Source organism: Colobus angolensis, unplaced genomic scaffold, assembly GCF_000951035.1.
Source record: "Colobus angolensis palliatus isolate OR3802 unplaced genomic scaffold, Cang.pa_1.0 Scaffold267, whole genome shotgun sequence".
Classification (NCBI taxonomy): Eukaryota; Metazoa; Chordata; class Mammalia; order Primates; family Cercopithecidae; genus Colobus; species Colobus angolensis.
The window spans coordinates 89,055-115,044 of record NW_012115899.1 but is presented as its reverse complement, the minus strand read 5'-3'; the positions used below and the strand labels follow the sequence as shown (position 1 = coordinate 115,044).

The following is a 25,990-nucleotide window of genomic DNA, read 5'->3' as shown; positions in this document are numbered from 1 at the left end:
TTTACAGAATTTTGGTTCAGTATTATTTCTATTACCTAATTATAAAGTAGTGAATTAACCACTTAGGTCTGGGTACCATCTGAGCCTATGCTAATTTATTTTCAATCCTGTAACACCCCTACCCCCCAGTACAAGCCTCTACTTCCCTTCACAGGCAGTTACTTATATATAAGGTGTATACATTCACTTCCAACAGCGCTCTTCCAGCAATTCCAAGATGGCCTCTACTCTCTCCATTCCACTGAAACAATTACAAGAACATCACTACTTTCTTACTTTCTGTTAAGACAACCCTTTTTTTTTTTTTGGAGACAGAGTTTTCCTCTTGTTGCCCAGGCTGGATGGAGTGCAGTGGCACGATCCCAGCTCACCGCCAATGTCTGCCTCCCGGGTTCAAGCGATTCTCCTGCCTTAGCCTCCTGAGTAGCTGGGATTACAGGCACGCACCACCATGCCCGGCTAATTTTGCATTTTTAGTAGAGATGGGGTTTCTCCGTGTTGGTCAGGCTGGTCTCCAACTCTTGACCTCAGATGATCCTGTCTGCCTCAGCCTCGTACACCACCACACCCAGCCAACAACAAATTCATTCTACGAAGTACATGATCCTTGGTAGCATTTTAAAAGGCTTACTTCTAACAAACCTTTCTTCATCCCCCTGTATCTTCCTTTGCCTTTCTCAGGTCCTGCCCTAGGAACATCTCTCTCTCTTTCCTGAGCAAAGGCTACTGATCTCAGGAAGGCACTGTCCAGAAGTGACCGCCAGTATTCTCAGCAGCATATACACACTCCAGAGGAGCTGCCAGAAATACTGCTGTGATTCACATCTCAATTCAACAGCCAACACTTTTAAAAATGTATACCAAAGACCAGAAATGGTTTTGTTTTCTTTTTTGAGATGGAGTCTCGCTCTGTCGCCAGGCTGGAGTACAGTGGTGTGATCTTGGCTCACTGTAACCTCCGCCTCCCGGATTCAAGCGATTCTCCTGCCTCAGCCTCCTAAGCAGCTGGGACTACAGGTGTGCGCCACCATGCCCAGCTAATTTTTGCATTTTTAGTAGAGACAGGGTTTCACCATGTTGGCCAGGATGGTCTCGATCTCCTGACCTCGTGATCTGCCCGCCTCAGCCTCCCAAAGTGCTAGGATTATAGGCATCAGCCCCAGCGCCCGCCCAGAAACGGGTTTTTATTAGTGAAAAGAAAAAGTGTTTGTCTTTGGTGGAGCTGGAGGTACACAACATACAGTTAGTTATGCGAGGCTTTACGACAGGGTTATGATCTGAGAAAGGCGTCCTTGGTGACTCTGTACATCAGAGTGAACATACACAAGCCTACAGGGTATGGCCTACTTACATACCTGGGCTTTAGGATACAGCCTATAGCTCCCAGGCTACAAACCTGTACAGCATTTTACTGTACTGCATACTGTAGGCGATTGTAACACAATGGTGTACATCTGATCCTGAGAAGTCAGGAGTTCAAGACCAGCCTGCTCAACATGGTGAAACAGCATCTCTACTAAAAATACAAAAATTAGCCGGACATGGTGGCAGGTGCCTGTAATCCCAGCTTCTTGGGAGGCTGACGCAGCAGAATCACTTGAACCCAGGGGACAGAGGTTGCAGTGAGCCAAGATCACGCCACTGCACTCCAGACTGAGAGACAGAGCGAGAATCCATCTCAAAAAAAAAAAAATTTTTTTTCAATGAGGCCCTTAGAATTGAGCTCCAATCTGGATTCCCAACCAATGCTCCATACAGACATCAGTTTAAGAGAGTTTTTCTTGTTCTCATGTACGTAATACAAGGGTAACTAGATTCTGTCACTGAAATGTTGCTGTGTCTCCCAAGGTGGTGATGTTGAAAAACTACAAGAATAGATCTGAACTTCACCTGGCTCACATCCCAGGTGTGGTAAGTGGGTAAGGATCTGGCTGCATCCAACATCTTTTGGTGAAAAAATTGTTAGGAAATGTGCTTTCAAATAACAGTAAGGTTAGGAGGAAGCACTTCCAGATGGTCTTCAATGGCTACTGTTATCTGCCAAAAACCTTAATCATGTGGGGTAGCCAAATTCAGTTATCTCAGTTTGTAAAACTTATCAATGCAAACTACAATCAGCAAAACCTCCGATCGGCAATCGTTATCACAAACACAAATGTCCACACTATGGTTCAACTCTGTACGTATCAGCCTAGCCTGGCATAGAAATAGCTCCAAATCTTCTTTTCCATTAGCTGTTTTCTGAGGAGGAAAAGAGCTACTAACTTAGAAAACCTAAAAACAACTACTTGACCATCACCAAAAAAAAATGTTTGATGCATCCAAATCCTTACCCACTTAGCAGCATTGAGATGAAGGTTAAGTGAGAAAGTATAGTCCAGACCTCAAGAAACTCAGATCTAGATCTGTCCCTGTCACTCAGTTGTATGGCTTTAAGAAGGTCACTTCTTTTTTTTCCCCCAATACCTGAACTGCTGCAAAAAGCATGGAAACTTGTATCAGTCACCAATGTAAGGAAGTCTTGATGCATCTTTGTGTGTGTGTGTGTGTGGGATGGAGTCTCGCTCTGGCACCCAGGCTGGAGTGCAATGGCGCTATCTCAGCTCACTGCAACCTCCACTTCCTGGGTTCTAGCGATTCTCCTGCCTCAGCCTCCTGAGTAGCTGAATTACAGGCGCGTACCACTACACCCAGCTAACTTTTTTGTCTTTTTAGTTGGGACAGGGTTTCACCATGTTGGTCAGGCTGGTCTCAAACTCATGACCTCGTGATCTGCCCACCTCAGTCTCCCAAAGTGCTGGGATTACAGGCGTGAGCCACCGCGCCTGGCAGATGCATCTTACAAAACAATACATACTAGTAAATCTAAGTTAATCTGCAAACATTCAGAGCAGAAAATAAGACTGTGGTCTTTGCATCTAGAAATGTACTACACGAAACATTTTTAAAATTCTACTTCTCTTCTTCTACTCTTATTTAATACCACTACATTGTTGTCTATCCTTAAGTTTAACAATTAATAGTCAGTTAACAGATTATCATATAGTCTAACAATAACTTTCAACAAACTAGGAGAAAGTGACCATTAGTTTAGTTTAGGATAAGAACACCTAGATTCTAACCAGTATTCGGTGGGGACTCAAGTAGAGAACCACGAAAATAGACGATCTTGAAAATTCTCCTTAGCCTTCTTAAAACATTGATGTGTATAACACATTCTCAATTAAAATGTCCAAAAAATACATAATTATCCTGCCTCCTGAATTCAAGTGATTCTCCTGCCTCAGCCTCCTGGATAGCTGGGATTATAGGCGTGCCACCACGCCCAGCTAATTTTCATATTTTTAGTAGAGACGGGGTTTCATGTTGGCCAGGCTGGTATCAAACTCCTGACCTCTCAGGTGATCCGCCCACCTCAGCCTCCTAAAGTACTGGGATTGCAGGCGTGAGCCACCACACCTGGCCTGAAACTATTATTTTTAATAGCAATAGGTCTTAGACATTAGAGATTCAAGGAGAACACAAAATCTCTTCAATGATCCAATTCAGTACAAAGGATGCTGAATACAGTCATTTCTCCTGCTCCTTAAAAAATAATTTCATTTCAGTTTGCCAAAATACTTGTGTTTTTGCTTTGTTTTGTTTTGAGATGGAGTCTCACTCTGTCACCCAGGCTGGAGTGTAATGGTGTGGTTTCAGCTTACTGCAACCTCTGCCTCCTGAGTTCAAGTCATTCTCCTTCCTCAGCCTCCTGAGTAGTTGGGACTACAGGCGCATGCCACCACACCCATTCCCAAAGTGCTAGGATTACAGGCGTGAGCCACAGCACCCAGCCTGCCAAAATAGTTTTTAATTCAATGTATTAAAAGAGCTCCATTTTGAAGATGTCAGTTCCATTATACTTACTAAAGTGTATCTGGAGGGCCAATAATAAGGACTTCCCATCGATAGAGATCATTGTCATCTATTAAACCTGCAGAAAAGCCTTCCACTGGATTTTTGTTGAGTTCTGTGGAAAAAGCAAAGTTTAATCAATATATTTAAGCACATAATTTTCATCCAATAGATAAATTACAGAACTTGAGCATACATGTTATATATAAGTTTTAAACCATCAAACAGATACACCTTGCCAGGCAAAATGCTACTTGATGGCCAAAATATTTTCATGTCTATACTGTAAGAAAGTCCTGGGTAAAGCAAACTATCCAGAAGATCAACTTCTACTGGTGTCCAGCCAGGCTCTTGTCATTCTGGGTGGCCCTACAGTGGTCTTTTAAGGAAGCTTATTAAAATGCAGATATCTAGGCCCATCCCCCAGAGATTCTCGTTCAGAGGGAACCCCAGAAATCAAATCAAGTTGGCAATTCTTAAGCTGCTGTCTTTAGGGTATGCTTTCAGAGTGTCTGATCATACCTTTTCATTGGAATGTACTGAGCTTAATAACTTTCATTTGTACTAACATTTGTACACCTATTTGACATGCCCCTGTAGTCGTGGGACCTGCTCCTACAGTGCTCCTGTGTGCCCATCATCTCTGAGCACAAGGAGAGCAGAGGTCCCATAAGTCTTGTCTGTGTATGTTGACCCGCTGAGAGCCACAGTTTCTGGGCCACAGGAGTAGCTTAAGAGTAATAGCTAGAGCATACAGGAATGGCTGTAGCATCATGAGGTTCTTGTCTTCTAAAGAGAGTGCCGTGGCATGGAGAAAGAATGACAGGGTGGGAAACGAGAGGCGAGGAACTAGCGAGGTGGGGGCACACAAGCCAAGACAGGGACCTTAAGGAGCAGGTGAGCAGGGGTGCAGGGCCCAAAATGTTTCCAGAGACACCAGACTTAACAAAGTACTGGCCTACTAATGGTGAGCAGACCATGTGAAAAATTTTTAAACAGTTTAATGAGGTATAACTGACATTCAGTGAACTGCACAGACTTAAATTACACAATTTGGCCGGGCACAGTGGCTCACACCTGTAATCCCAGCACTTTGGGAGGCCGAAGCAGGTGGACCACCTGAGGTCGAGAGTTTTGAGACCAGCCTGATCAACATGGAGAAACCCTGTCTCTACTAAAAATTCAAAATTAGCCAGGCGTAGTGGCGCATGCCAGTAATCCCACCTACTCAGGAGGCTGAGGCAGAAGAATTGCTTGAACTTGGGAAGCAGCGGTTGCGGTGAGCTGAGATTGCACCATTGCATTCCAGCCTGGGCAACAAGAGCGAAACTCTCTCAAAAAAAAAAAATTAAGAATAAATAAATACAAATTTAAAAATTAGCTGGGCATGGTGGCGTGAGCCTGTAATCCCAATTACTCAGAAGGCTGAGGCAGGAGAACTGCTTGAACCTGGGAGGCAAAGGCTGCAGTGAGGCAAGATTGTGCCACTATACTCCAGCCTGGGCGACAGAGCAAGACTCCATCTCAAAAAAAAAAAAAAAAAAAAAAAAAACAAAACCTATTTAGTAAGTACTGATATATGTATACACCAGAGGAACCAACACAACAATCACAATAGTGAATGCACGTATCAATCATCCACAAAATTATCACGTTTTACCTGCCAGTGGAACTGGGTACTCATTGGCTCAAATTGGAAAGTGGGGACAAAGAACACTCAAGAGTAGACTGATTTGAAAAGGACTTGGTGGGAGTCTCAACAGGTGTGTAATTCTCGTGTACGACCTGCCATCATTCTCACGCAGCTTTGTCTAAGGATGAAAGACAGTATAATACAACTCGGAGTGCTACCAAGGAATGAACCAATGTGTAGGTAACTGAGGAGATATTAATTTTGGGGGTAATCAGAGACAGTATTATTTCAACGACTAGGATTTAACAACATGCCAGCAAAATATGAGAAAGTCAATAGTGAAAATTTATTATTTAGGCCGGGCGTGGTGGCTCACACCTGTAATCTCAACACTTTCAGGAGGCCAAGGAGGGTGGATCACTTGAGGTCGGGAGTTCAAGACCAGCCTGGCCGACATGGTGAAACCTTGTCTTTAGTAAAAATACAGAAATTGGCCAGGCATGGAGGTGGACACCTGTAATCCCAGCTACTCAGGAGGCTGAGGCAGGAGGATCACTTGACCTGGGAGGCAGAGGCTGCAGTGAGCCGAGACCATGCCACTGTACTCCAGCCTGGGTGACAAAGCAAGACTCTGTCTCAAAAATAAAAATAAAAAATTTATGTTTAAACATGGAAGTGCTTCTTTTCTTGAAATTTGAGGGGAGATTTGTATAAGTCTAATATTTTTGCATAACAGGCAAACTAGACTTACAAACAGTTAAAATCAGCGCTGTGTTTCAATACACAAGAAAGGTATTTTTACTTTAAAGTGGCTAATCTAAAATACTTTTTAAAGATATTGAAAGTGCAAACACATTAAGATGGGAATAGCATTTTCACTGTTACTTTGTTTATGCATGCATGTGTGTACTGAGTGCCCACTATGTTGCAGACATTCTAGTAACACAGAAAGTCACACTTCCCTGCCGACTGAGGGATGGAGTGGAGCACACACAAATGCGCTGTGAGGAGTTGTTTTCTATAAGAGTGATCTCATTTCCAACCTTTTTCTAGATAAACACCATACATTACTCGGACCATTTTCTGCAACACTGTACGCAAAAGTCTTGTGAAAGATTCTATAATATATCCAGAAATTACCTAGTTGCTGCATTTTCCACCAGAAGTCCAGGGTTTATAAACATAGGTGAGTAAGCTCTGAAATTATTTATTACAAAATTACATGGTCAAAATTACCCTTGAAAATTTCCTTACACTTTCCATAAAGTATATCATTGCTTCTTACTCTTGTCAAAACCCCCAAGTTCTTGAAATCTTTTGCCCATTCTTTCCATGCATCTCTTCTGCAGGCCTAATTGTGTTCTTTGCTTGTTCCATGGAAGTAAATACAAAAGCAATGCTGAAAAATGTCCAACGTCTTTGCTTGTTCCATGGAAGTAAATACAAAAGCAATGCTGAAAAATGTCCAACGCCTCACTTTTGTCATGGCTTCTGCCCCCAGCATGACTCTTCCTAGGTCTAGATGCATGAATATTTAACAGGCTTAATCCACTTAAAGCGATAGAACCGTACCATACCTTCATGAACGCTTCCTTCAAGGTCCCTATCAATACTAGCCCCCACCATGAAGTCTTCCCTAAATCATTTATCAAATAATCTTTTGGCTTCTGCTAAATTCCTATTGATTGTACTTCAGTCTGTCTACATCTTCTGGCACTTGACCAACATCGGCTCCTGATCCCCAGAGAAGTAAACAGGCAATTACAATGTGCTCCAACAATAGTACAAGAATTTGAGGGCACATAAAAAAGAAGGGCACATAACAATCATGAGGAATAAGAATAGGCTTCTACAAAGAAAAGAAATAAAGGATTTGGGTGAGGAAATTCAAGGTTTAGAATCTGAACCTCTGCTTTAGATAGAGGAGCATGTACAAAAACTTGAAATAGGGCAATCAGTATATGACTGGAACGGCGGGGGGCAGGGGAGCAGCTGAAACTAAACAGAACGTCAAAAGCTGGACAGCAAAGGGCCTTTGTAAGCCCTGCATGCTTGGACTTCATCCAGAGGCCAATGATAAGCCTTTGAAGGGTGGTTCTTTTTTTCTTTTTCTTTTAAACAGTGGGGTGACCTCATGAGATTTACATTTGCAAAAACCAATCTTGCAGTATGTAGAAGATTGTGTAAATAAGGCATGATGAGGACAAAGAAACAAAAAGCAAGCAATTCAAGTAATCCTGAAAAGTGTACCTCAAGTATATAGCCATCGAAACAATGAAGAAAACAGGGATACTTAGAAGACAGAATCAATCACCCTAACTTGGCGATGTTAAAGAAGTAGGGCTTAAAGTAGTAAGTCAAAAATGACATGAGCTGGGCGTGGTGGCTCATGCCTGTAATCCCCACACTTTGGGAGGCTGACGTGGGCAGATCGTTTGAGCCCAGGAGTTTGATGCCACATGGCAAAACCTTGTCTCTACCAAGAAAAGAAAAAGAAAAAAGTTAGCCAGGCATGGTGGCGTGCACCTACAGACCCAGCGACTCACGGAGGCTGAGGTGGGAAGATGAGATCAGGAGGCGGAGGTTGCCATGACCTGAGATGACACCAGGGCACTCCAGCCTGGGCAACAGAGCCAGATCCTGTCTCAGTTTAAAAAATAAATAGGTATTTTTTTTTTTTTTTAAAGAAAAATGACATATGATAAAAAAGTTGAGCAGAGTTACCATATGACCCAGCAATTCCACTTCTAGGTATATACGTAACATCTGTCCACACAGAAAGTTGTACATGAATGTTTGTAGCAGCATTTGTTGTAATAATCAAAAGGCAGAAACTCAAACATCCATCGACAAATGAATAAACTGCAGTATATACATACAATGAAATATTATTCAGCCATAGAAAGAAATGAAGTACTAATATATGAAGCTCAATAACATCAGGCTAAGTTAAAGAAGCCGGACATATAAGGTCACACATTATACAACTTATTTTTTATGATATATCCAGAATAGGCAAATCCAGAGAGACAGAAAGTAGATTACACAATGAGAGAAGGGAGAAATGGGGCATAATTACTTAAGGGGTATAGGTGTGATGAAAAAGTTTTAAAACTAGAGAGAGCTGGTGGTTGGTTGCACAACCAATTGTGAATTGGTATTTAGTGAATACACTAAATACCACTGAGTGGTACACTTTAACAGCGTTACCGATAATGTGAATTCCCCCCACTTTCTTTTTGACACCAGATTTCTGTGCAAGGGTAGAAATCTGTTCATTCACTGAAATGAGAAACATAGGTAGTGGTACTGGTTTTCCAGGAGAGGGGAAGAAATGGTGATGGGCTTAGTCTTAAATGCCTTTTGTTAGGGACAAAAAACACATTGTCTTAAAAATAAATCTAGCCGGGCACAGTGGCTCACACCTGTAATCCCAGCGCTTTGGGGGACTGAGGCGGGAGGATCATCTGAGGTCAGGAGTTTGAGACCAGCCTGGCCAACATGGTAAAACCCCATCTCCAGTAAAAATACAAAAATTAGCCAGGCATCCAGTAGTCCCAGCTACTCGGGAGGCTGAGGCAGGAGAATGGTATGAACCCAGGAGGCGAAGTTTGCAGTGAGCTGAGATTGTACCACTGCAGTCCAGCCTGGGCGACAGAGCGAGACTCCATCTCAAAAAAAGAAAAAAAAAAAAAAGAAGCCAAGAAAACATTTTATTAAAGCTAAAGGAGTTGCATTTAAAGGAGAAACTATCCAACGATGATAAACACATACAGCTCAGGGAAGAAGGGGTCTATATTCAGTCCACTGGATTCAATTAAAAAAAAAAAACAGGCCACAGTTGCCCTAGGCATAAGCAGTGTTAGCGTGAAGGTAAGATGGAATCCATGCAGGAGACGCTGAGTCGACAAAGAGAAGATGAAGTGGAAAAACCCAAGAGGAAATTTTTTCTAAAAGTTTGACGGCAGATGGAAAAGTGTAGCAGTCACAGGTAAACGAAATTCAAGCAAGTTTTATTTTAATGGAAAAGGCTGAAAGATGTTAAAAGATCCTATCTGTGTTTAAATGTTGATATGGATACCTCACACTATATTCAAATCCAGACAGATTACAGATATAAACAAAGAGGTATAAAACCTAACTAAAAGCAAATACAGAATTGTGTTTTTTCACATCATTTTGAGTGGAGGTGGTCCTCCTATGCAGGACACAAAACTCAACAGTCAAATAATGCTACACAAAATACTTTAAGTGCAGTACAGCAATAAAGTCTAAATACAAATGACTGGGAAAGAATATTTGCAACATATGACAGAGCAAGACTCAGCCTCAAAAAAAAAAAAAAAAAATTTGCAACATAATAGGGAGAAGTTTAAAATACCTAATACAAATAGAGCTTCTGTAAATCAAAAGGGGAACTAAAACCAAAAAGTGACCATGTTTGACCTTTATATTCCTAAGGTATTAGGAGTTTCAAGAGTGCCAAAGATGAAGATAACATCTTTTCTGAATGCTATCTAGAGATACAATTAAGAGTTGGAAAGGGCCTAGAAGACCTCTCTTTCTCACAAAAGTCATGAATGCTAAAACACAAAAGTTTACAGTTCTAAAGGAGGCAAAACTAACCAATAGTATTAAAATCAGGACAATAGCATTTTCTCTGTGTGTGTGTGTGTCTTTTGGAGCGGGAAGTGAAAGCAGTATCTGGGAAGAGGCATGGAACAGACTTCTGGTGTACTGGTACAGAGGCATGCTGTCCATAACATGTATGTACATACATATTATGTATGTAGATACATAATATGTATGTACTTTCCTGTCAATGTTATACTTCAATTTTTAAAACTAGTAAATCCTGGAGTGTCTGGTGATTGTTAAATGAGAGTTGTGTTTGCATGCTATGGATCTGGATATCACTGTGGGCCAGAGTGGTCTACAAGCCATGAATAAAAAGGAAACCCAGGGACAAGGAAATGTCTTGAGAGTAATGATTTCGGTAAGTGTTAAGTAATGGAAAATAATGCATGAGCAGACTTGCTAAGATAGAGTCATTACCAAGAATAAAACTAAAAAGAACAGAAAGAGCATATGAAAAGTAAAAACCCTGTATTTCTGAATCGGAATTGGAAGAATCAATATAAAATGATATTGCTTTCAAATATATAGTTCTCAGATCTGTCCACTGAAAAAGCCTCGAAAAATGAACAGCCCAGTAGTACCCAGAATGTGATCTCTAAATATGAATTTATCACTAAAACGGACCAGATCTCTTCAGATGGCTGACTCCAGGTCTAGAGCAAGAAATGTTAGGTTCATCTCACACATAGCAGACAAAAAGGAAACTATCAAGTAATACTATGGTATTGTGAAAGGGACTCAAGAGCCAGCCTGAAGAGGCCTCCACTGGTCAAATATGGGACAAATGACTGAAATATGCAAATTTAAATCCATGAGTTTATAACTGTAAAATCAAAAACAAAAAACTAATTTATCACCACTACAGGATGCTGGTAAATCATTTTGTTATTCTGAAAACCAATTTTAAAAAGCAAAAGAATCAGTATTTAGTGTGATCCTTTTTTATTACACAAATTATATTGCCAAGTAATCAAAACAGTAATTACTATTTGATCAAATGGGGTTTTTCTCTATAAAACTATTCCAGCTAAAAAATGAAAAACAACTGAAACATTGGCCATTTTATCATTTAATCCAGGCATTTTAAAAGACAACCAGATATTACACGTCTCCTGAAAAATGAACAAACCCCACATATGAAGTAAAGTCACCTCACAAACCTAACCTGTTTGAGGCCCTAAGTACAATAACTAATTCACAAAGAACAGAAACAGAGAAATATGTTCGAGGACATCCTTGGGACACAATTAGCAAGATCTACTCTAGATATTCTAAAGAACAAGACCTGGAATCTTCAGCAAATATACTGCAAAGAGCACAAAAGACAATGAATTCAAACATTTTTTTAAATTTATGACAATTATGACACAAATGAAAATGTGAAGAGTAACGAGACATTAGACAATATCCAGCAAATGTTGTTTCCTTTTTTGAGTCTGGCAATGGTGTTGTGCTGGGGATTTTCCTACCATTTTTAGAGATACATACTGAAATATTTACAGAAAAATGATCATGCTTAGTATGTACTTCACGGTTATTAGGGAGAGGGCTAAGATGGGTGAAACGAGACTGACCATGACCTAATCACGCCAGGGGCTGGGGGAGCACACGGAGGCTCCTTATGCCTATCTCTATCTGTCTACTTTGGTATTATTGGGCATTTAAAAGTTTCCTCAAAAGACTTTCTTTAATCTAAAGAAAGTTTAATATAGCCTAAAATAATGTTTTCAGTATTATTGATCATTATGTAAAAATAAACCCTCACTACACCTCAGCAAAATACAGATTCTCAGAATAACATTCCAAGACCCAACTAGATGTCATTTTGTACTTGACTACTAAAAAAATAAGCTACTTTTGGCCAGGCGCGGTGGCCCACGCCTGTAATTCCAGCACTTTGGGAGGCCCAGGCAGGCAGATGACGATATCAGGAGATCGAGACCATCCTGGCTAACACAGTGAAACCTCGTCTCTACTAAAAATACAAAAAATTAGCTGGGCATGCTGGCGGGCGCCTGTAGTCCCAGCTACACGGGAGACTGAGGCAGGAGAATGGCCTGAACCAGAGGCGGGACTTGCAGTAAGCCGAGATCGCGCCACTGCACTCCAGCCTAGGCGACAGAGCGAGACTTCATCTCAAAAAGAAAAGAAAATAAGCTACTTTTAACTGTAAGTGTACTTTGCCAAGACCAATTGTTGGCGAAGTCTAACTTCTACAAAGCCAAATACAAAGAAGGGTTTATAGCCTAGTAACGATTTTCCTTTGTGTCTGGGTGACTGCGGTCTCCTGCACCGGGAATATGAGTTCCTGTCAAGTTTATTTATACAACACAGTTGGCTGCAAGGTGTATGTCTGTAAAGTAACTATTTTTATAGCAGCTTCACTTTGAACTTCTGAGATCATAGATAGACCCTTTTATCCAAACAGTACATAATTACTCCTAACCACTGAGATAATTTGTCAAAATAATTTTGACCTTATCATCAGAGGAATAAATTGCCATGTTACCGTAAAACATAAAAATGCCACAAACCAAGTCACCAAAGGTAATGGCAAAAATGTTCCCGTCCTTCAACCTTCCATTAATTAATACTGAAAAAAGTCAAGTATAGCAATCACAAAGGTTTATTTCCTCTTTAGATTTTAAGATGCATCAATTTAATAATCTTTTACAAATTTCTGGTAAAATTTAAAAATTTGCTTAAAATTTAAATTTTTTATTTATACCACGACATGGGCTACAGGCTAGCTGATTTCCTAATCAAAAACATTTTTGGCCAGGCACAGTGGCTCATACCTGTAATCTCAGTGCTTTGGGAGGCCAAAGTGGGAGGATCGCTTAAGGCCAGGAGTTCAAAACCAGCCTAGGCAACAGCAACATACAGTGACCCAGTCCTAGCTACCGGGGAGGCTGAGTCAGGAAGATTGTTTGGGCCCGGGAGTTTGAGGCCGCAGTAAGCTAAGAAGGTGCCACTGCACTCCAGCTTGGAGCAAGACCATGTCTCTTAAATTTAAAAAAAAAACAAAAAAAAAAAACAATTCAAGGCCAGGCTCAGTGGCCTCTAATCCCAACAGTTTGGGAGGCCAAGGCAGGAGGATCACTTGAACCTAGAAATTTGAGACCAGGCTTGGCAATATAGTGATACCCTGTCCGGGTGTGGTGGCTCACACCTGTAATCCCAGCAACTTTGGGAGGCTGGGGCAGGGGGATAACCTGAGGTCAGGAGTTCAAGACAAGCCTGGCCAGCATGGTGAAACCTCATCTCCACTAAAAATACAAAAATTAGGCAGATGTGGTAGTAAGTGCCTCTAATCCCAGCTATTCAGGAGGCTAAGGCAGGAGAATTGCTTGAACCTGGGAGGAGGTTGCAAGGAGCTGAGATCGCATCATTGCACTACAGCCTAGGCGACAAGAGTGAGACTTTGTCTCAAAAAACAAAACAAAACAAAACAAAACAAAACAAAAAAATTAGCCAGACATGGTGGCATGTGCCTATATAGTCCCAGTTACTCGAGAGGACTGCTTGACCCTGGGAGGGAGGGAGAAAGAGCAGTGAGCCAAAACCACACCAATGCACTCCAGCCTGGGAAATACAGAGTGAGACCCTGTCTCAAAACACAACAAAACAAAAAATATCCAACCCAATTTCTTTTACCGTGCTTCAAAAACATAAGGAAAATGAAACAGACAAGCCAAGCAGATCAGAGATGATCTCTTAATAAGAATTTGTCAATATGCTTCCCAAAGGGATTTGCTTGGCAGAATTCTGGACCACACTGCTCAAGTAACACTTACTGACATTCTGCTACCTGCAGTAGTTCACAGTGCTTATCACAGCCTCTTCAATCACAGGTGTAAGGGTTCTTCAATATTAAGTCCTAAGTACGTTGTTGCTTGCGCATAAATTATATGCAATAGCATAAGCTTACATCTCTGCCAAGATGTGTTGCCGCAGGAGCTCCTTGCAATACTGAAATTATGCCCTAGCGCTGGTTTTCAGTGTCACACAAACAGCTTACTTTGATCTCGCCTATTGTATACAAATAAATTTGATAAAGATGATTTCTGGGGACTTCTGAATGTCACTTCACAATGGAAAATTTGGGCACAGCATATGATATTTTGTCAGTATTACTAGCCTGGACAACTTAAACAGATCATTTCTATTTTCTGAGTCTCATTTTCTTTATCAGTAAAGGATGGCAAAGCCCATAGTAACACAGAGAGTTGTAACACAGAGAGGAGACACTGTATATGCGAAAGTCTGACCCATCTTAAGGTACAATAAATGTTAGTTGTCCATTTTCTTCCTTTAAAATCGCTCATTAATTAGGCTACAGGACATAAAAGGAATACATCTATGTTCTTCAGAATCTTGAGAACAAGCCCATGCCTGAAATATTTATTTTGGAAAATACTACCCGGCTTCAAACATCACACCCAACTATGTTTCTAGTAGGACTGCCAGACAAGGCCCCCCGACCCCAAGGCCACAGGAGGGAGTGGTCTTTCAGAGTGGGGAAGCTGGGCTATAAAGGCCTGAGAGCTGCCAATAGCCACAATTCAAGTCTCAAGGAGAATGAAGCCAAAAGAAAGAATAAGCAACAAGAAGAGATCCAAACAGATATTTGATTTCTTACACCTGTTTTTGTCTAAATTTGTTTTAGTTGAATTCCTGTCACTTCCAACTAAGAACGTCACCCTCTTCATTTGTAAAGCCCTGTTTGTAAGTGTACATCCCAGCTGGCCTCTCGTCAGCTTCCCCTCGAACACACCAGTGGCTCTCCCCACATTACAAGGGGCAAAAAGGGATTCTCAGGCTGCAGGGAGCCGTAAACATGCCGCTGCTGAATGAAGCAAGCACACTCATGGGATTCTTCAATTTCCAATTCACTTCAAGTTCATTTCAACCACTGAATAATATATGTAAAAAAAACAGAAGGACTTCAGAAAAACAGTCTCAAAGAAATTACAGAAACATATTTTTCGAAGAAGACTCAAAAGAAAACATTATAGAGCAACAGGAGACCTTATAGGAAAGCGAGAAACAGACAAAAAACAACTAAAAAAAAATCATGGTCATAACTTTAAGAAATACTTCTAATGAAAAGATAAATCAATATTTTAAAAGAGTAAAGATAATAAACAAAGGAGATTTACATAAGTTAAACTGGCATTCCTGAAGAGATCAGAATACGGCATAAATCTACAAAGCCTTCTATGATAAGTAAAAAACAGATTGAAAACATATCCCACAACTCAGAAAAAAACTGGTACAAAATAAACAGTAAAACATCTCTCAAATGAGGCACTGAACTTTAGGAAGGGAAAAAACAAGTCCAATATAGGTGGGTGGGTAGAACCAACCAGGTTAGCCTCAGATTTCCCCACAATACTCAATGTAGGTAAGTAACAGTGACGTGAATAAATACAGAATCCTGAAGCAGAATGTGATACCAAGAATGAGAAATGCAGCCAGGCACGGTGGCTCACACCTGTAATCCCAACACTTTGGGAGGCCCAGGAGTTCAAGACCAGCCTGGACAACACAGGGAGACACCACCTCTACAAAAAATACAAAAATTAGCTGGACATGGTGGCAAGCGCCTGTGGTGCCAGCTACTCAGGAGGCTGAGGGGGCAGATCACTTGAACCCAGGAGGTCGAGGCTGCAGTGAGCTGTAAGCATGCTGCTACACTCCAGCCTATGCACCTGTCTCAAAGAGAGAGAGAGAGAGAGAGAGAGAGAGAGAGAGAGAGAGAAAGCCCAAACAAGAAGTCAAAATAAGATGGCAATACACATTCATAAGTATTGTAAACTTTAAGGACTTTGGTACTTTTTGAAATAAATGCTGGGAAATGAATCAAAATAAAGAATTCTGTCATAGAAAAACGGAGGTGAAAGGGACCAGTGTAGTTACCAACCTCATGTAAATGCATAAATAAAACCAAACCACCATGAATGCTATAAGCTTTTCTATAAATATATGTATTTAATAACATATGCTGTGATTGCCAAGGGCCACACACACACACACGTGTGTGTGTATTATTTTCTTGTTGCCATTGGTCCTATTTTTACATTATCAGGATTTATATATAAATTTATATTATCAGGATTTTACATTGTTATTTTCTGTATTATTGTAATTTTACATTATCAGGATTTCTATGTTAAAAAATAATAACAAATGACTAAATATATATATTTATGGTTAGAAAACGAGAAGGAAATGGAGGGAAGGAAAGGCAGAAAGGTACTAAGGAATACACACGTGTTTATTCCCTTATCCTGGACATCAATAAGTCAGTGGGTTCTGTCAAGAGTCTCAAAACTATTTAGAGGTTTTTATCAATTTTCTTCTCTCAACTGTGACTCTTTTAGAAATTAATCTCTTCTCGAGATAAATATCTATCTATAGGTCAATAATTTCTTCAATAGTACCTTAGCTGGGTTGTCATTCACATGCAACTTGCAACTTAAAGTATATGAATGGCAAACCTATTACAACCCCAGATTTCAACCTGCGTACATGCCCCGAAAGGTAGACGCAAGGACGTCCAACACTGGGAGGTACTGTAGGTGGTGGTTGTCATTACCAAGTAGTAGCATATTTTCAACTTTCTTTTATATACTTTGATTTTTTAAATTATGAAAAAAGGCCATTTATCTTAAAGTAACATAGGAAAATAAAATAAAGGCATGAGACACTCCACCTTCTTGCTCTCCAAAGACAACCACTACTAACAATTTGCTGTGTATTCTTTCAGATTTGGGCTACACCACCATATACTATACAGAAATGGAATCACCCTTTTCTAACTGATGGCCACTTAGCATAGTCTGAACATTCGATACTTCGTTTCCACCACCACACCTCTTTTTTTTCCCCCTCAAATATAAATAATGCTGCCTAGGTATAAGCTGAGAGGAGTGAAAAAACAAAAAGAAAGGTAAAAAGAAATGATGAGTATTTAAAAGTCTTTTTAAAAATAAATAAAAGCCGGGTGCGGTGGCTCAAGCCTATAATCCCAGCACTTGGGGAGGCCGAGGCGGGTGGATCACAAGGTCAAGAGGTCGAGACCATCCTAGCTAACACAGTGAAACCCCGTCTCTACTAAAAATACAAAAAAATTAGCTGGGCGTGGTGGCGGCGCCTGTAGTCCCAGCTACTCGGGAGGCTGAGGCAGGAGAATGGCGTGAACCCAGGAGGTGGAGCTTGCAGTGAGCCGAGATAGCGCCACTGCACTCCAGCCTGGGAGACAACGAACCTCCGTCTCAAAAAATAATAATAATAACATAAAATAAAATAAATAAAAAGAAAAAATAGTGCTGCCATTGCCAGGCAGTGTAAATCTGTAGCCGCAACTGTTCTGGGGGATGAAGTGGGAGAATCTCTTGAGCCCAGGAGAGTTTGAGGCTGCAGTGAGCTATGATCGTACCACGGCACTCCGGCCTGGACAAAAGAGCAAGATGCCATCTTAAAAAAAAAAAAAAAAAATTTAATTTAAAAAGAGTACTTTGCACTCTCCTTGTACATCTGTGGAAGTATATCTAGAATATAAACTATAAACTGAACTCTAAGTCAAAGGAACATATATATCAAACCACAAGATGTTTACTTCAATGTATTATCCCAGAAACATTATAGGTAACTATTTGCCTCCAGTCTTGCTAACACTGGGTATTTTTACCACTGGCTAACACCGGGCATCCTTCTGCCAGTGGCAATTTATCTTTGATGCATTTATATATTTTTATTTCCCCACTTCTTTTTTTTACATTGAGTGATTCTCTTTTTTCTTATTATCTGGATGGGCTTTTTAAGCACTGTGGCCTTTTTTCTCTTTTTGGAGACAGAGTTTCACTCTGTGGCCCAGACTGGAGTGCAGTGGTGTGTTCGTGGCTCACTGCAACCTCTGCCTCCAGGGCTCAAGCAATCCTCCCACCTCAGCCTCCTCAGTAGCTGGGACCACAGGCACAAACCACCATGTGTGACATTTTTTTTTTTTTGTATTTTTGGTAGAGACAAGGTCTTCCTATGTTGCTCAGGCTAGTCTTGAACTCCTGAGCTCACCTCCCACCCCCTACCCCGCGCACCCAAGTGCTGGGATTACAGGTGAGCCCAGCCAATTTGCACAATGTTTATTGCTATTACTTAGAGTCTAAGGTATGAAGGCAATATTTACATTTAAACCCCCAATTTTCCGAGGCTATTAGTGTGCCATTCAAATGTGTGTCTATAAAATTTATTATAATTAAAGCAAAAGTCTGAAATGTGAAAAAGAAAATTAGCAACATCATTTTTCTTTTGTATATTTCGATTGGACTAAATATGATATGAAACTCAAAAGCTAAACAACTCAGAATGACAGCTTTGTCTACATTTTGAAATACAACAATCTGAATGACAGGTTTCTAACATATGACCAAGTATTAAACTACTTTTAATGCAAGTATAATAAGTAGATTCACATAAAATGCACAAAGTTAAAAACCGGAACAGGTAATACAAATACGAAATGTTCTACTCACAAACACATATTAAGATGGTGTTGATTCCTCATTCCTCTAAGTAGTCTCCACCCACTTCTTGACATAAGAAAGAAAGAATAATGTAAGCAGCACACCACGCCAGGTCCAATCCAAGATTTCTTCCAAAGGGGAACAACAGGTGTGATTTATGTCGAAGTAGCTGTGATATACTGACACTAATTCTGTCCTCCTCAAACCCTTCCCTAAGACGGCATTAGGAGATCATGTTTCTCTAATTCAAATAACTATTTATTTGTATGTGCTGCTTCTCCTTATAATCACATTAGCAAAAGAAGAGAGCCCTGTTGCATGATCAGAAATGTTGTGCATGAAATATAACTTCTACTGAAAGGCATCTTGTACATGATCTTCTCCATATTAAGTAAAAATGGCTTCTAATAAAATGGGATGGGCCGGGCGCGGTGGCTCAAGCCTGTAATCCCAGCACTTTGGGAGGCCGAGACGGGCGGATCACAAGGTCAGAAGATCGAGACCATCCTGGCTAACACCGTGAAACCCCGTCTCTACTAAAAACTACAAAACACTAGCCGGGCGAGGTGGCGGCGCCTGTAGTCCCAGCTACCGGGGAGGCTGAGGCAGGAGAATGGCGTGAACCCGGGAGGCGGAGCTTGCAGTGAGCCGAGATCCGGCCATAGCACTCCAGCCTGGGCGACAGAGCGAGACTCCGTCTCAAAAAAAAAAAAAGAAAATGGGATGTCCTGGGAAAATACAGGTGAACCTAACTAAGAGGCCTAGGAAAGCACATACATTGAAAGAAAAAATTGGAAGTAATGCATTTGTTAAGGCAAGGGAGCCAAAAGTCAAGCCCCTGACTCTAAGTATATCCCCTGCATCACACGTAAGACTGTTTCTATGCAAGAGAAATACAAATGAAAGCAATGTTGATGACTTGGACATAGCATGGTGTTTTTCGAACCATTACAGTAATACTTTATACAACAAATTTATAACCGCAAGCAGCATGGAACCACTGAGCATTGTGTGGCAACAGCACTGTGCAAAGTTATGAAGGTGAACAGCACTGTGCAAAGTTATGAAGGTGAAAGTGGAGAAACAGGAGAATCTGGTGAGCAGCTGAGTTGCAAAGCAAACCCTGAATTGTTTGAGAGGTTTAAGAACAGTACATAAATGCATAAATTAAATATCATTGATAAATAAATTAGCTTCTGCTGATAGCAAGACTGCAACAAACTTCCCCCCAGTGAATTGCAGAAAACTATTAATAAAGATAGAAATATTGGAAAGCAAATTTATAGCTGACAAAAACAGACCTTTCTTAAGGAATTCATCTTGTGCTTTTGTAAGATAAGAAAATGTGTCAGGCTAACATTGCTTTTCTATTTAAAAAACTGAGAGAGATGTTAAGCTAAAGCCTTTGCTGATATACTCTGAACACCCAACAATATTTAAGACCAACCCGTAAAACAAACGCAAGGACTCATCACAATCTATGACATTAAATGTCAATTACTGATGCAGTTTCTGATGCAGGATGATGATGAAGACAAAACTCCTTTAAAGACTTTAAGGAAGAACCTAAGAAGGCATATGAAGTCATCAAAATGAAAATGAATTAATCAGATAAGAAACCAGTCCCTTTCAATTTATTACTGACTTCCAAAGTTTACAGAAAGTCATCTCCCAAAGAAAAAATTATTAGATCTTACTAAGAAGACTGGGTTGAGAGAATAGCTTTGTCGTCCAGGCTGGAGTGCAGTGGCACAATCACGGTTCACTAAAGCCTTGATCTGGGCTCAGGCAACCCCCCTGAGCCTCCTGAGTAGCTGGGTCTATAGGTACATGTCACCATGCCCAATTAATTTTTGTATTTTTTGTAGAGGCAGGGTTTCACCATGATGCCCAGGCTGGTCTCGAAGCGGGCTCAAGCGATCTGCCCACCTCGGCCTCCCAAAGTGCTGGGATTACAGGTTATGAGTCACTGCACCTGACAGAAACTAGTATTTTTAATGCTTTGTATAATGGAAGAAAGGGGTGGAAATTTGTTACACAGATATATTTAGAGCATTTCAGTTGCAACCCTTAATGTAATAATCCAGGCAAGGATGATCAATGGATGCTAAAACCATTCAGTGAAAAGGTCACTGGAGAACAGAATATGATGCCCAAGCATCATCCCCCAGATTACTCACCAGCACAAAGAGATAATGCATCTTGACAACGGAGAAATCTGGCAATCACCAAATAACTGTTCAAATTTGGAACCATTAACCCAAGAACATGTATCTTCTTATCTGATGCACAATGGTATACACAAGCTTCATCTATGACATACTCTTGCCCCTCCTCCAAAATGTTTACACTGAATCAAATCAAGCTTCTTAGACCTGCACTTTCTAATATAATAGCCACTAGTCGCATGTGGCTACTAAGCACCTAAGAAGTGGCTAGTCTTAGTTGAGATGCGCTGCAAATGTAAAATATAAACTGGATTTTTGAAGACTTTGTGAGAAAAAAAAGTTATGCTGATTCTATCTTGAAATTTTATTTTAGGTGTATTGTTAAATAAATTATTAAAATGAATTTTACCTATCTTTTTACATTTCTAAACGTGGTTACAATTTTAAAAACACGTATTAGGCTCTCATTTGTGGTTCCCGTATTTCTATTAGATAGTACTGCTATAGTTTGCAGGAAATATAGGGGATGTGGAAATAAGCAAAATAATTGCTTTATTTATAAAGTGAGATGGGGGTCTCACTATATTGTCCAGGCTGGTCTCCAACTCCTGGGTTCAAGTGATCCTCCCAACTCGGCCTCCCAAAATGCTGGGATCACAGGCACGAGCCACCATGTCCAGCCAGTTAAATGATTTATTGAGAAAATAGTTAGAAAAATCCACAATGTTGAGTAGAGTATCCTGTTCAACACCTAGTTTAAAATCTTCAAAAATCCAAACTCAAGAGGATTCTTAAGGCCATCAAAGTATTCTGTATGATACTATAATGGTAGATACACATCAAATATTTCTCTAAACCCATAGAATGTACAACACCAAAAGTGAACCCTGATATAAACAATGGATTATGGGTGATGACGTGTCAATGTAGTTCACCAGTCATAACGAATGTGCCATTCTGGTGGAGGGTGTTGATAAAGGGGAGGTGTGCATGTGTGGGGTGTGGGGTATATGGGAAATCTCTATTTTCCGCTCCATTGTGCTATGAACCTAAAACTGCTCTAAAAAAATTAAGTATTAACAAAAAGGCAAAGAATCGTTGGGCAGGGGAGGGATGCAATATATAAACATTGAGCAGATCCAGGATCAGAAAAAAATAGCTATGTTACACATTCTGGAACAACTGGGAAAAGTTTAATAGCTGTAATTAATGTCAAAATGATACTATGATTATGGATGAGAATATTCTTATTCTTAGGAATGGCAAACTAAACTGAGAAGTGAGGTATCATGTCTGCCACTTACTCACACTTAAATGGTTCGACCAAACTGGGGCAAGGAGAAGAGGAAATGAAGTATTTTATTTAGTTTGTGGATTTTTAGTAGGCTAGAAAAGCCTTGTTTTTCTCCCACTTAAAATAATCAGGCCAGAAGCTGGGTGCAGTGGCTCACGCCTGTAATCCCAGCATTTTTGGAGGCCAAAGCGGGTGGATCACTTGAGGTCAGAAGTTCGAGACCAGCCTGGCCAACATGGCAAAACCACCCCATCTCCACTAAAAATACAAAAATTAGCCAGGCATGGTGGCATGTGCCTATAATCCCAGCTGCTTGGGAGGCTGAGGCAGAGAACTGCTTGAACTCAGGAGGTGGAGGCTGCAGTGAGCCGAGATCACACCACCGCACTCCAGTCTGGGCGACAAAGCAAGATTCCGAGTAAAACAATAAAAAATAATTTAAAAAAAAGTCTTGGCTCAAAAGCCAGATTCTCCTAAAATCTTCTTAAGTCAGAAATGCAAATTGACTTTCTTGTCTATGTTACCAGGCACTATTTAAATGTATGTTATAGGGCCAGGCATGGTGCCTCACACCTGTAATCCCAGCATTTTGAGAGGCCAACCCAGGCAGTTGGAGGCCAAGCCAGGCAGATCATCTGAGGTCGGGAGTTCGAGACCAGCCTGGCCAAAATGGTGAAATCCTGTCTCTACTAAAAGTACAAAAATTAGCCAAATGTAGTGGTGTGCGCCTATAGTCCCAGCTACTGGGGAAGCTGAGACATGAGAATGGCTTGAACCTGGGAGGCAGAGGTTGCAGTGGGCCAAGATCACACCACTGCACTCCAGCCCGGGCGACAGAATGAGACTCTGTCTCAAAAATAAACAAACAAATAAAAAAACGGCTTCAAGTCTTTTTTATGAGTTTGTCTGTTTGCTTGAGACAGGGTCTTGCTCTGTTGCCCAGGCTGGAGTGCAGTGACATGATCCTGGCTTACTGCAACCTCCGCCTCCTGGGCTCAGGTGATCCTCCCACTTCAGCCTCCTGAGTACCTGGGACTACAGGCATGTACAACCATGCAGACTAAGTTTTGGTATTTTTTGTAGCGATGGGGCCTCACCACGTTGCCCAGGCTGGTCTCAAACTCCTGAGCTCAACTGATTTACATGCCTCAGCCTCCTGATGTGCCAGGATTACAGGCATGAACCACCGCTCCCAGCCCTCAAGTCTTATTACAATACCAATCAGCTGTAACAGGCAAGTATTTTCTAGCTACTTTATTCTTAATCTCATTCCCTCCCAATACTGAACAAAACGGACTACAAATTTAGACCCTAACTAAGTGGTTTCTGGAGCAAAGTGTTTTCAGATACATACTCAAGATTCCCTACTCTTGCTAAACCACTAGACTGTTCTCCCAGGCTCCCAGAACTCGGGTAACCCTTAAATAATAACACATATTCAAATCAGTATTCTTCCTAGTGCATCCTGAATAATATGGTTCTGTTTTCTGACTTGGGCTGACTTTTTATGCTCTACTTCAGTGGTTTTAAAACTTCAAACAACTATTTCTTCACCTGCTAGCGGTTACATGGTATTTGTTTTAAAATAACTCTTAAAATTGTACATATCGGCCGGGCGCGGTGGCTCAAGCCTGTAATCCCAGCACTTTGGGAGGCCGAGACGGGTGGATCACGAGGTCAGGAGATCGAGACCATCCTGGACCCCATCTCTACTAAAAAATACAAAAAACTAGCTGGGCGAGGTGGCGGGCGCCTGTAGTCCCAGCTACTCGGGAGGCTGAGGCAGGAGAATGGCGTAAACCCGGAAGGCAGAGCTTGCAGTGAGCCGAGATCACGCCACTGCACTCCAGCCCCGGCGACAGAGCGAGACTCCGTCTCAAAAAAAAAAAAAAAAAAAATTGTACATATCTACATTGCATGTATCACACATATACCCACTATTCTGTATAATTGAATATATGAAAGAGACATATGCTAGAAAGACCAAAAAGTAAAATAAACAGAGCTTAAGAGACTTCTAAACAACTGAATCTTTTCCTTAAACACAAAAAAATCCACCCAAAGGAATTTACAAATACAATGTAATCCCTGTATCAAAATCCCAACAACTTTTTTTTCAGAAATAGAAAAACCCATCCTAAAATTCACATCCCAAATCGCCAAAACATGCTTGAAAACAAGAACAAAGTTGGAGAACTCCCATGTCCTAATTCCAAAGTTTACTACAAAATGACAATAATCAAAACAGTGTGGTACTGGCAAACAGACAGCCACATAGACCAATGAAACAAAATAAAAGCCTAGAAATAAAACCCTTGCACATAGGGCCAACTGATTGTCAACAAGGGTGACCAGACCACTCAATGAGGAAAGAAAATCTTTCAATAAACAATGCTAGGGGCCGGGTGTGGTGGCTCAAGCCTGTAATCCCAGCACTTTGGGAGGCCAAGGTGGGCGGATCACGAGGTCAGGAGATTGAGACCATCCTGGCTAACACGGTGAAACCCTGTCTCTACCAACAATACAAAAATAACAGCCGGGTGAGGTGGTGGCGCCTGTAGTCCCAGCTACTCCGGCGGCTGAGGCAGGAGAATGGCGTGAACCCAGGAGGCGGAGCTTGCAGTGAGCCGAGATCCGGCCACTGCACTCCAGCCTGGGCCACAGAGCGAGACTCCGTCTCAAGAAAAAAAAAAAACACTAGGGAAACTGGATATCCATAAGCAAAAGAATGAAGGTGGACTCTTTCCTTACATGATATGCAAAAATTAACTCTAAAGGAAATGAAAACTTAAAAGAGCTAAAACTATAAAACTCTCAGGTGAAAAAATAAGAGAAAATCTTCATGATACTGGATTTGGCAACAAACTCTTGGACATGACACCAAGAGCAAAGGAGACAAAAGAAAAAATAAACGACTTGCATTGAAATTTAAAACTTTTATTCATCAAAAGCAACCCCCCAAAAATGGGAAAAATATTTGCAAATCATATATCTGATACAGGATTAATATCCAGAATACAAAAAGAACTCATACAACTCAGTAACAACAACAACACCAATGCAAAAATGGGCAAATGACTTGAAGAGGCATTTCTCCAAAGACGAAAAGATGGCTGGTCAACAAGCACAATGCAAAGATGCTCCATATCACTAATAACAGAATAAATTCAACACCACAATGAGACACCACTCCACACCAACTAGAACTGCTGTTACTAAACATACACACAGAAAATGACAAGTGTTGACAAGAATGTAGAGAAACTAGAACCCTGTGTATTGCTAATGGGAATGTACAAGGATGCAACCATTGTGAAAGGCAGTATGGCATGTCCTCAAAATATTAAACTTAGAATTACCATATGATCCAGCAATTTCACTTCTGGTTATATATGCAAAAGAATTAATGCAGGGGCTCAAACAGATGTTTGCACACCAATGTTCAAAGCAGCATTTTTCACAACAGTCAAAATGTGGAAATAACCCATGTCAACCAATAGATGAATGGATAAACAAAATGTGTAGTGTATACATACAACGGGATGTTATTCAGCTTTAAAAAGGAATGAAACTATGATACATTCTACAACATGAACGAACTTGAAAATATTATGCTAAGTGAAATAAGCCAGATACAAAAGGATAAATATTGTATGATTCAACTTACATGAAAATACCTTGTGGCCAGGCATGGTGGCTCACATCTGTAATCCCAGCACTTGGGAGGCCAAGGTGGGTGGATCACCTGAGGTCAGAAGTTTGAAACCAGCCAAGCCAACATGGTGAAACCACGTCTCTACTAAAATACAAAAATTGGCTGGGCGCGGTGGCTCAC

The 25,990-nt window shown here is 40.8% G+C and overlaps 1 protein-coding gene across 1 annotated transcript in view; it reads right to left on the bottom strand.

The window, feature by feature from the left end:
• UBE2G1 (ubiquitin-conjugating enzyme E2G 1) overlaps positions 1–25,990 on the bottom strand; it is a 47,724-nt gene that overhangs the window by 15,962 nt on the left and 5,772 nt on the right. Inside the window, exons 3-4 of the mRNA XM_011947503.1 lie at positions 8,738–8,809; positions 3,907–4,009 (exon numbers count right to left, since the gene is read on the bottom strand). Coding sequence (XP_011802893.1) covers positions 3,907–4,009; positions 8,738–8,809 — 175 coding nt within the window. The remainder of the gene's footprint in view (positions 1–3,906; positions 4,010–8,737; positions 8,810–25,990) is intronic.